The 12632-nt window shown below is 37.6% G+C and overlaps 1 protein-coding gene across 1 annotated transcript in view; it reads left to right on the top strand.

The window, feature by feature from the left end:
• SLC38A6 (solute carrier family 38, member 6) overlaps positions 1–12632 on the top strand; it is an 83443-nt gene that overhangs the window by 8879 nt on the left and 61932 nt on the right. Inside the window, exon 3 of the mRNA XM_006891783.1 lies at positions 480–553. Coding sequence (XP_006891845.1) covers positions 480–553 — 74 coding nt within the window. The remainder of the gene's footprint in view (positions 1–479; positions 554–12632) is intronic.

Genomic DNA, 12632 nt, shown 5'->3' on the forward strand with positions numbered 1-12632 from the left:
CCCCCAGTTCGTTCCTCTTTTTTTTCCCCCCCTTGAAAGTCTGTTTTAATTGTTCCATTGCCACAGTGATTGTCAAAGCCAGTTCTGGTTCATCTTCTTTGTTTATTTAATTTAAATTAAATCTGATATATACAAAAAACCTCCTCTGGTGGCCTAGTGGCAAGAAGCTATGCTGCAATCCCGAAAGCATGTGGTTCTAATCCCACCACTGCTCTGCAGAAGAAGGATAGGCAATCTCCTCCCATGTGATTAATTGCTTCTGAAAACCCACCAGAGGGTCAGCTCTGGGTCTCTGGGTCAGTGACAACTCTACAGTACACAATAGCAAATAAAAAAAAAATAGAAAAGAAAATGACCGTAGTTGAGGTACTCAAGAGACAGTCCCTAGGAACATTTGAATGTGAAAAAATGTGTTTTTGTAAAGCAGTATGAAAGTGAAAAACTTGAGAGATACTGACTTACATTCTTTTATATTTTAGTTTCTTGCTGCTGATTGTTGCTCTCCTGGCTTCTTATTCAGTTCATCTCCTGCTAAGTATGTGTATTCAGACAGGTAAGTGGAAAAGAAAAAAAAAGGAAATATGCTGTTTGATGCGGTAAAATAGCCCATGGGAATTTTATCTGCATACTAGCTTGGATATCTGAAGTCTGATTTCCAATGAACTTACTTGGAAATAAGTAAGCAGGAGCAAGATAGGAAGTCTTATCTCTTATAATATATAGTCTTGGAAACCTGCTGGAGGGTCAGCTATGAGTGAGTGAATAGAAATTAAAAAACCAGGATATATGGACCTAATCATATGAAGAAATAACCAAACATAGAAGAAGAAATTAGTCTTCCTACCTGCCTTTCTCTATAACACACATTTCTTGGTTAGAGTAGATGAAGGGAGGGTCGGGAAGGTGTTCTAAGTATCCAAAACTCAGGAAAAGACATAGACAAATGTGCAATCTGATCATATTCCTCGTGGAGTGATCATTTGCTGAAGAGCAACACCATCCAGGCCCACTACTACCTTTCTTAGTCTTTACCTGCCAGACAAAAGGTCATGGAGGCAGAATTGGGATTGTGGAAGGTCGGGTTACAGTGCTTGGATTCATTTGGACAGACTTTGCATTTCATTTGGAAGCCTGGAATAAAGTAGTTTCTTTTCTAAATGGCAGAAGTGTATGCAATTTATTCAGCAGATATGTACTTATATAAATATTTTCCTATTTGATGATTTATTACACAATCTAGTGAGTTCTCTTAATATGCCATAAATAGAAATGTAGACAATCCCTGGGTTACTAGCATGATCCATATCTAACTGCATCTTTAGGTTAAATTTGTAGGTAAGTCCAAACAGATACATATGGCTCTTATTTATCCCTCCTTTAGTGCAAGAAAGGAGTCTTGGTGATGCAGTGTAAAAATGCTCAGCTGGCAAGCTAATCCCAGTGGTGTGAATTCAGTAGCTCCACTGCTCCATGGGAGATAGATATAGCAGAGTCCTCCTCCATAAAGATTTACAGCTTTGGAAACCCTAGTGTACACTTCTCTTTCCTGTAGGGTCACTATGAGTCATTACTGACTCAGCAACAGAGGTTTGGTTTGGTTTTGGTTTAGTAAGAGAAAAAAGAAAGAAAAAAAGAAACCTCTTCCATGATATAAAAGCTGCATGAACAGCAGGAGGAAGTGATTGTGATGAAGGAAGGTTTGGTTCAAATTTTTCAAAGTGAAGGTAAATTTACATAGCATTAAAAAGGCAAGTATGAGTTGTTTGTTGTTCCTCTATTGTTGGAACAACGGACAACTCTTACTAGAAAACCAATACTTAAGTTAAAGAAATGGATATCAGAAGAGACTCTGAAAATTGTACTGAAGCATTGAGAAACCAAAACAAAGGGAAGAGATGCTGAAGTAAAATATCTGAACAAAAGATTTCAAACAGCAGCTTGAGAAGACAAAGCATAGTATTTGTACAGAATATGCAGAGAGCTGGAATTAAAAAGAGAAGAACTCACTCATCATCTCTCAAGCTGAAAGAACTGAAAAACAAATTCAAGTTTTGAGTTGCAATGCTAAGAGATGCTATGGACAAAATCTTGGAAGATGCAAGAAACATCAAAAGAAGATGGAGAAAATGCACAAGTCACTGTACCAAAAAGAAGTGGCTGATGCAGAAATATTTCAGGAAGTACTACAAACTTAAAAACCAGTGGTAATGAAGGAAGAAGTTAAAACTGCATTGAAGACATTGCCAAAAATTAAGGCCCCAAGAATCAATGAGATACCAATTAACATGTTGCAACTAACACATGAAGCCCTGGAAGGGCTTACCAGTCGATGTCAGGAAATTTGAGGACAGCTGCTTGGCCAGTTGAGTGGCAGAGATCTATATGCCCATTCCCAAGAAAGATGATCCAGCAAAATGCAGAAATTATTGAACAAAATTGTTTATATAACATGGAAGCAAAATACTGCTGAAGAAAATCATCCAAAAATGGCTAAAGTAGTAGATGGGTGAAAACTGCCAGCAACCTAAAACTGAATTTAGAAGAGGTCATGGCACCAGAGATATCATTGCTGATATGAGATAGATCCTGGCTGAAAGTAAAGAATACCAGAAGAATGTCTATTTGTGCTTTATTGACTGCGCGAAGGTGTTTGACTCTGTGGATCATAATAAATAATGGCTGACATAGAGAAGAATGGGAATCCCAGAATACTTAATTATGCTCATGCAAAATCAATACTTAGACCAAAAGGCTATACTGTGAACAAAGCAAGGGAATGCTACATGATTTAAGATTTAGATGTGCATCAGGATTGTATTTTCTGTCCATACTTATTTAATCTGTATGCTGAGCAAATTCCTGAAGAAGCTGGATTCTTTAAAGAAGAATGTGGCATCATAGTTGGAGGAAAACTCATCAATAACCTGTTATGCAGATGATAGAACTTTGGTGAAAGTGAGGAGGATTTGAAACTTTCAATATGAATTGCATCTCAACATCAAGAAAACAAAGATCTTCATCACTGGACCAAAAGGTCACACCATAATAGATGGAGAAAAGATTGAAACTGTCATCAATTTAATCTTACTTGGATCTACCATCAACACCCTTTGTATTAGCAGTCAGGAGATCAGGAGGTGTATTGCTCTGGAAAACTCAGCAGTCAGGGACCTCTCCAAATTGTTGAGGGGCAATGATGTCAGTTTGAGGACTAAGGTGTGCCCACTTTGAACTTTGGTGTTGGAAAAGAGTACTGAATATCCTTGGACACTAAAAACAGCAAACATATGTTTTGGAGAAGGTGCTGCCAGAATATTCCTTGGAGAAGGATGATAAAGCTTTGTCTCACATACTTAGGGCATTTTGATACGAGAGGCTAGCCCTTGGAGAGGGACATTATAGAACTCTTGTATAAGATTTTCCTTTTGGCATTAATAAATATTCTGTATCTGTCAGTCTTGGTCTTTTCATCTCCCTTGTATCTTCTATTTTGTTATTAGTTTAGTTATAATGCCAATCACAGACTCAGTTCTTAAGTGGATGAATTCTTTTTGCTCCATCTTGTCTTGTGACTTTTTAGATTTTAAAAAACATAATAGGTATATAATATAGATAAAAGTGAGACATTTCTGCCTGGAACTTGACAGAGAAGTCCAAAAGCTCCTCCTAAGAATTCTAGAATTATTTTGAAATGGGTTTAAAAGCATATTCTAGTCTACTTCATGTTACTCGGATCCACAATCTACACCCTAGTACCAGCAGTCAGATCAAGAGACATACTGTATTGGGCACATCCTCTGTCTTCTCCAATTTACGGAGGAACTGAGATGTCAGTTTGAAGACTTTAGGGCAACTAATTCAGGCCATAGTCTTTTCAATCACTTGCTGTGAATCTGAGAGCTGGACAATGAATAAGGATGACAGATAAATTGCTGCCTTTGCGTTGTGGTGTTGGAGAAGAGCACTGAATGAACTCATGAACTGCCTAAAGAGCAAACAGATATGTCTTCAAGAAAGTGAAATCAGAGTGCTTCTCGGAGGCAGTGATGACAAGCATGGTCTCACATAGTTTGGGCATATTGCTAGGAGAGGGTATTTCTTGGAAAGGGGCACTTCCTAAAAAGATGTAGGGTCAGCCAAAGAGAAGAAGACCCACAAGGAGTGACTGCAGCAGTGGGCTCATGGATAATAGAGATAATAAGGATGGCACAAGGTAAGACAGAATTCAAAACTTATTTATATGGTTTCTATGGATTGTACTCGACTCATTGGCACCCAACATCAACAGTCTATTTTTAAAAATTTGTACGTTGGAAACATCTACAGATATTTCTATAGACACAGATTCTAAACCTTTTAAAGTTTTCCAAAACTCTAAAGCAGCATTTTTGTAGTTGTTATGTGCCATCAAGTTGCTTGCAACTCATAGCAACCCTATGTAAAACAGCTTTGAACCCTGCTCTGTCCTGTGCCAACCTTATTGTCTCTGACACACCTACCCCCATTACAGCACAAGAAAGGAAAACACTTGATGAGATTGGATTGATTCAGTGACTGGGGTAGTGTGGGTAGAATAAAGCAGCATTAAAGAATATATACTTTTTACAAGCTCTTAGGTTCTTTGGCCATCCAGTTTACAAATACAGACTGAGCTAAGCTGGGCTTTCTCTCCTGGTAAAGAGTGAGTGAAAATGAAGACAAGAAATCACATCAGCCAGCAGTACAAATGTTTTCAGAAATGAAAGCTTAGACAACCTGTATTCCAGTGATAGTATTAGACAGTGTATTTGTAAATTCTGCTGAAACTTAACTGGGTTTTAATGACTTTACTTAATTTTGCTTAATTGTGTTAGCTTATCTAGCCTCTTAAGTTAATTTATTTTAGTTATGTGGCAATTGTTCCTTCATTAACTGTTTTGCTTTATTAATGCCAGTTATTTGGGAATAGTCTTCAGTTTATGGAGATCTCCAGTAAATGTTTATTTCCCCTTTCTCCTTCAGTTAATCTATATTTGAAACTCTAACACAGTCTGATGTACTTTTCTGTTACCTTGGGACTTTATAAAGCAAAAACAGTGGTTTCCCTTTTTTCTCTCGCTTCTATTTTCCTAGCTTACTTGGGTCCATGAACTTACTTCTTCATGATTCTTCATAAACTCCTGTCTTCTTGTGGGTGAATTCCTTCAGCCACTGTAAAATTCTCTGTGAAGGTAGGCTTTTTTCCCCATACATAAAAAAAAAGTCTAGAAAATATCATGTAACTAATTTTTTCCTTTATTGATTTGTCATAAAGAAATACTATGTTCAAGTCAGAATCATTGCTCAGAGCAAGAGTTACTGTCAATCTTTATAAAACTTCTCCATTTATTTGCCTAAAGGCGATTTTTTAAAACATTTTTTTATTGCACATTTTCTTCCCTCCTTCCCATCCCTCCTTCCCCAGCCCACCCAGCAGTGTACCCCTTGTTCCAGATTGTTGTCGTATGTATGTTGTTGTTGTTTATTGCCTTCGAGTTGAGCATGACTCATAGAAGCTTTATTAACAAAAAGCCTGAAACCCTTCTACAACTATCAACATTAATCAAAGTTCGTATTGTTTCCAGAGGCATGTTACTTAGGAAGTGGGTGCCACTCCTGCTTCCAAACCTGTCGTAGTATGTTATTGTTTTTATGTGCCATTGAGTCACCTGCAATATATAGTGACAGCAGTTCTGAACCCTTCCCTGTCCTGAGCCGGGCTAACTCCGACACACCAACCCCCATCTCCCCAATCACTGTATCAATCCATTTCATCCGGGGGTCTTCCTCTCCTGCCCTGTTCGTCCACCCCTCTGAGCATGATGTCCCTCTCCAAGGACCTATCTCTCCTAACCACGTGCCCAAAGTAAGTGAGGTGGAGCCTCAGAATCCTAGTCTCCAAGGAAAGACTTGGTTTCACCCTCTCCAAGACAGACCTATTCATTTTCTTGGCAGTCTATGGTATGTTCAAGACTCTTCTCCAGCACCACAGTTTGAAGGCATCTATTCTTCTGTCATCCTCAGTCATTATCCAAATCTCTGAAGCATAACACGTAATTGAGAAGACCATGGCCTGGATTAGGTGCACCTTTGTATCTAGACTGACATCATTGCTCTTCTGCACTTTGGAAAGGTCCATGACAGCAGACTTTTTCTGCTAATAATGCCTAATACTATATTCTTTTTTGATAGTTTTCCCCTCATCTGTTCTACTCCAGTGTTCATTATCTATCCACTCTTCCTATTCTCTGCCCACCCCAGTCCTGTCTGTACTAACAGCAGTTTCATATAGCATTTGTCCTTTGTGACTGAGATATTTCACTCAGCATAATGTCCTCTAGTCTCCCCCATGTTGTATAGTGTTTTATGAATTCGTAGTTTTTTTAATCCTGTATAATATTCCATTGTGTGCATGTACCATAGTTTTTCTACCCATTAATTTGTGTGTTGGGCATTTGGATTGTTTCCATCTCTTTGCTATTGTGAATAAGACAGCAATAAACATGGGTGTGCATACATCTGTTTGAGTTATGGTTCTGATTTCTTTAGGGTGTATTCCCAGCAGAGGAATTGTTAGGTCAAATATATGTCTATTTCCAACTTTCTGAAAAAATATCAGATGGCCTTCCATAGTGGCTATACCATTCTACGCTGCCATCAGCAGTGAATAAGAGTTCCAATTTCTCTACAACCTTGCCAGCATTTGTTGTTTGTTTTCCTGTTGAATTTTGCCATTGTTGCTGGGGTGAGATGATATCTCATAGTTGTTTTGATTTGCAGCTCTCAAATAGCTAGGGATTTTTAAACATTTCTTCATGTGTTTGTTTGCCATCTGAATTTCTTCTTTGGTGAAGTGTCTCTCCCATCTTTTTTAAATCAAACATTTCCATGAAATATTGCAATTTTGAATTTTATATAGGATATGGATAGATCAGGAGTTTTCTTGGGAGTTGAGGTGTGGCATCTGAGGGACTTTTCTCTTTAGCTTAGGTTGGTTGTCTGTAAAATACTACATAACACTTTATAAGCCTTAGTTTCTCAATGTTTAAGATGGAAATGATAATAATACCTGTCTTAAAGAGTTGCTATGAAGATTAAATAAAATAATCTCAGTTAACTCAGGCCTTGCATGTCATTAGCATTGGTCTTTTCTTTTGTAGTTTAAGCTTTAGGAAAATACATTTGATAGTGAATAAGATTGAGAAAACAATTACTTAAACAAGATAATATAGTATCTCTCCTATGAATAGGAAATGTTTAGTTAGTCAGTTCATAGCTAACATTAGCATCAATCCATATGTTGTCATTAAAGATATGAATGTCTTCTGTTCCACCATACTTTTTTTAAAGATTTATTATTTGTGTGTGTGTGTGTGTGTACCATCAACTCAGATCTGATTGGTACAGGAGGAGATTTGTCCCTCTTTCTCCAGCAGAGCATCTTGCAAATTTGAACCGTGTACCTCTGGGATTGCAGTGCAGCTTCTTGTCACTAGGCCACCAGAGCTCCCTTTGTTCCACCGTTCTTTTTTTTTTTTATTTTGTGTGCGTGTACCGTCAAATCAGATCTGACTGGTACAGGAGGATATTGCGCCTCCTTCTCCGGCAGAGCATCTGGTGGATTCGAACTGTGTTCCTCTGGGATTGCAGTGCAGCTTCTTGCCACTAGGCCACCAGAGCTCCCCCTGTTCCACCGTTCTTATGTATGCCTTTGCATCTTCTACCTCCACCCTCCCACTCCCTGTGTTCCAGGATGGCTTCTGGTGTTTCAGTTATCACATCCACATTCAACATCCACATTCCTGGTGTTGGACTTAGTGTTGAAGTCACCAACTAAAGATGCCCCACTCTGTACTAGGTCATGGATAATGCTTCATTCACCTAGGGAAGAGATCAACCTCACTAGGGCACCAGTCTCACATGGCCAACAGTATCCCAAACCCCAATATGTGGCTCATACAGGCAGACACTCTAGCACCCATCCGTTGCCCACCGGGAATAAAGAAGTTGGATTGACCAGTTGCCATCTGGTGCCAGTTTATGTGAAAGACACAGAGTAAGGATTGCCGTAACAGGGGAAAGATTCTCCAAGAAGAAGGGACCGGAAGAGAGAAGTGAGCTAATTCCTTATCAGAGAGTATTCTGAGCCCAAAGCCTTTAACAGGCCCAGATGGAGGCAGAGACACAGGCCATTCTCCCACACTGGGGAGAATGAAAGAGACTCTTTTCACCTTAATCTCTCTTAAAACTTCCAGTCTTAGGAACTCTGGTGGCATAGTCTGTATTGGGTTATGAAATAAGTGTTGGATTAGAGCACTGAATAGCCCATGGATGGCCAAAAGAACAGATAAGTCTTAGAGAGGGTGCAGCCAGAGTGCTCCTTGAGGCAAGAATGATGAGGCTTTGCCCTACATACATTAGTCATGTTGCTAGGAGGGGCCGTTCCTTGGAGAGGGACATGATGCTGGGAATGGTGGAGCATCAGTGAAGGAGAGGAAGACCTTCGACCAGGTGGATTGACATGGAGACTGTGTGTCAGAAAGTGTGAGAATGTCAAGAAAGAACAGGGTTCAGATCTTCGGTTCTTAGAGTCCCTGTGAGTCCTATTCAACTCAGCAACACCTAGTAACAACTATTAGTTTTCCTTTTCTTTCTTTTTTTAAATTTTTATTTTATTAATTTTAATGAACATTTACAGAGATTTTGGATTTCTATTTATTAATTTTTGCATTTTTCTCCCTCCCCCCCAAAAAAAAAATTCCTTCAATGGTATACAACCCCACCCCGCCCCGAGTACACTCCACTATGCAACCTTCATTCTGGACTCTTGTCATAACCAAAATACCCAATCATATATCACTTTTAAACTGTAGTTTTCCTTTCTTTAGAGTTAACATTTATTGAGTTTACTGTGTGCTTATAGTTCTTTTAACTAGTTTACATGTATTAATTTCACAGTAGTCATCAACTCAACTCATTGTCACAGAATTGGAACGAACTCAGTATTGGATTCCAGTGGGTTGTTCAGAGCCTGTAACTCACAGGAGAGGAGATTGCACATCTTTCTCCCACACAGCAACTGGTGGATTCAAACCACTTACCTTTGAGTTGGCAGCATAGTTCTATACCCACTAGGCCACCAGAGCTCACTATAACCATTTGAGGTAAATATTATTATATCCATTTTAGAGATTACAAAACTCTGAGAGATTAATTTGCTCTTGATTACACAATTGTTACTAAATCATCTCATCTAATTCCAGAATCCACTTTCTCATCCATTATGTTACTATATCCTCATCCTTACAGAAATATGGAAGCTTATTCTTGACAGAAAGTAAACTAAAAGAACTCCAGATTCACAGATAGTCGGTCTTGTTATTTTCCTGCTAGAAATAAGGACATGAAATGAAAGTCTACTAGCCCAATCTTCACTTTCTCCTGAGTTCTGAGAATTCTGGCACCATGTTAAGGGATTAGAATTATTCCTACATCTATAGAATTATTCCTACATCTATAAAGATTATCACCAAGAAAACCTTGTGGGACAATATGGATCAAAATCAATTATGTGACACTCAGCAACAACAGATTCTTTCATTTACCCTCTCCTTTCTCCTATAACTTGTTTTCTGTGGTTTGCATTTTCAAAATTGGCAGTGTTTACTTTCTGTTTTGTCTTTATACTTTTTTCATGTTATCTCTATGGGATGGGTAGCATTTGTAGGATTTGAATCTAAGTAGTGTTCACTGTTGTTCACTATGTACTTGCTGTACAGATGTAACTCGTGGTTGCTGTGAAGCCGAATACTGTTACCCATGGTGTACAGTGTTTGGTGAAGCTCCCCTATTAACACAAGTTTGGAAGCAGGGGTGGCATCCCATCCACTTCCACAATAGCTTGCCTCTGGAAACCCTATGAACCTGGAGAAAGGATGGAAGTTATACAGGAAGTGTCCTTTCGTTCATAGGATCACTATGAGACGCCTGCGACTCTACAGCACTTAACAACAACAACAATACTGTTCACCATAGAGACAAATATCATATTGGGATCCTTCTCTATACTGATACTATCATAGCCTCTGTTCTAGTTGAAAGTAAAATACTCCCCTATTTTCTTATACCATGTCAAGTGCCCCAAAAGTATGCCATATATGGTTTATAAACTGATGTCTAAATATACATCAAGAAAGATCAGAAGTGGCAATAAAATTGCATAGTAAACACTCAATTAAAGAATGACCTTCATGGACACGTTAAGGAGAAAAAAAGTGAGAGGAAAATGATGGAAAACACAAGAAGGAAAAGAAATTTAAAAATAATAAGAATACATTCCAAATGGCCAGCTTTCTGAGAGTTGAACTGTATTTGAATAACTTATGTCCCTCAATCTAGATCCAAAGATAATATTGCTGCTGCTGAAACTTGGGCTTTGTACTGTACCCAGAGTTTATTAATTGTCCTATTTCATTGAGGAAAAAATGCAGAACAGACAGAACGCTGGCGTAACATGCTGGAAATATTCCACGACTTCATGGAAAGCAGCTTTCCAAATGTTTCCTGTGGAGGCCAAATGCTTGCTCTAGCCAAAATAACACTAAAGTGTGCCTTGATGGTACATTAAAGAAGGAATTTCCCCCCAATTTACTTGATTAAGATTTACAACCCTTCTGTACCCCCTTAAAACATAGCATTGAATTATTTAATACCAAAATATATTTTCCTAAAATAGATTGCTAATGGCTGCTTTTATTTATTTAAGGAAGATTATGCTGCTTGTATGAGTTCCTGTAGAATAATTTCACAACTTTCATGTCAGTCCTATTATATAAGGATATGCTATTAATTTAGGGAATTCTGGTAGTCTACAGGGTAAGGAGTTGCACTGCCAAGCCAAAGACATTCAGTTCAGATCCACCACCTGCTCTGTGAACAGATGGGCAGTCTCTTCTCAAGCGAATTACAACCTCTGAAAACCCGTTTGAAGATCCACAACAATGACTGATTGCTGTATGACTTGTCGTCATTGCTTCTTTTTTTACTTTACACTTTTTAATTGGTTTATATACAGTTATTCATATACATTGTGTCTCATTCATGTACCTTGTGTTTTATATAATATTTCATGTATGTTATATTTTATATAAAAATTACTGTTGATCTATGCCATTATCACTCTGTCTTATCAAGTCCTCATTGAATCTTTCCTACTTCTTCACCTCTCCTCATTATTGCTTCTTATTTTGGAATTTAAAAAATCCCTCTCGTTTAATTAATTAAATAGTAAAACATTCCTATGAACATACAGGGGTATAAGCCTATTGCCAAATTAAGTAATACGTCAATTATTTAACAGCAAAGAACAGAGAAATTCAAGTAATGTTTAAAAGTGAACTTTCAGTTCCTCATTGTAAGATATTTGAAAAAGACCAGCCCTCCCCTAAAAATAAAGGGAGAGGGGAAAGAGAAAGAAGACTTATTAATAATTAATGTTTATGTATATTTCATTATATTTTATGTGTTCTGCTTTGTTTTGAGCCCTATGTATGTTTTTTATAAAATAATATTGGCATTTTTAACTTATTAGAAATACCGTTTTAATGACTACATATTTCTCTGTTTTCCCATTGTTGAACATCTTGATTCTGTTTTTTTCAAAGTAAATAATGTCAAGTGTTCTTACAGTTTTAGTCTTATTTCATAAAATATAAGTTCCCAAGGTCAGAGGTTTAAAGACTTACAGTTTTTAATTGTATTCTAAAAAAGTCTATCATTTCACACTCTTGCTAGTTTTTTAAGAAAGAGCCCATATAATGGAAAATAATTTTAAATGTATTTCTGTAGTGTTATTTAAGTTATTTATCAAGATGATCCAGAAAAGCATTGAAAAGGAAGAATATGGAGATAAAGCATTTGACTGATTGTGAGTACATTAAGTCTCAATGTGAAGCCAAAAGCCATTATTTGTACTTGTGATATCTCAGACATAGGAAAGTCCTTCTGAGTTTCACTATGTAAAAATAGCAGGATGACAGTGATGGAACTGAATGACTAGCCAGACAAGCTGACTTAACTCGAATTTGAGCATTGTAGTCACTCTCCATTTACAAGCCTAAACATTTTTCACTGTCCTTTCAGAGTTTTCTATATTTAATTTTAACAAAATTAGAAAATAATAGTTTTCTCCTACTAAGATGTAGGCTACTGTTGTCAGAAATTGCAGTTAGAACTGTCTTTCATTCAAAAGTGACTTTAAACTGCTAGTTTGGTTCCATTTTCTTCAGCAATAAAGGTTGTATTTTTATTTATAAAGTTAAGAGTAAATGTTTAATATGACTATTTAAAATATTTCTTTCAGCAACCTTTCAACATCAAGCTTTTTGTTTATGGTGAAGGTATTTGCTTTTCCTTTTCATTTGTTTCTATGTTGATGAAAATAAAACAAGCCAGAGTTGTGTTGTTGTTGTTGTTATGTGCCGTCGAGTCGCCTGCGACTCATAGCGACCCTATGTAAAACAGCCCTAAACTCCGCTCTGTCCTGTGCCAATCGCACTGTCTCTGACACTCCCATCCCAATTATCCCAGTCACTGAATCAATCCACTTCATAGAG

Source organism: Elephantulus edwardii, unplaced genomic scaffold (assembly GCF_000299155.1).
Source record: "Elephantulus edwardii isolate Elephantulus edwardi_28Jun2011 unplaced genomic scaffold, EleEdw1.0 scaffold00104, whole genome shotgun sequence".
Classification (NCBI taxonomy): domain Eukaryota; kingdom Metazoa; phylum Chordata; class Mammalia; order Macroscelidea; family Macroscelididae; genus Elephantulus; species Elephantulus edwardii.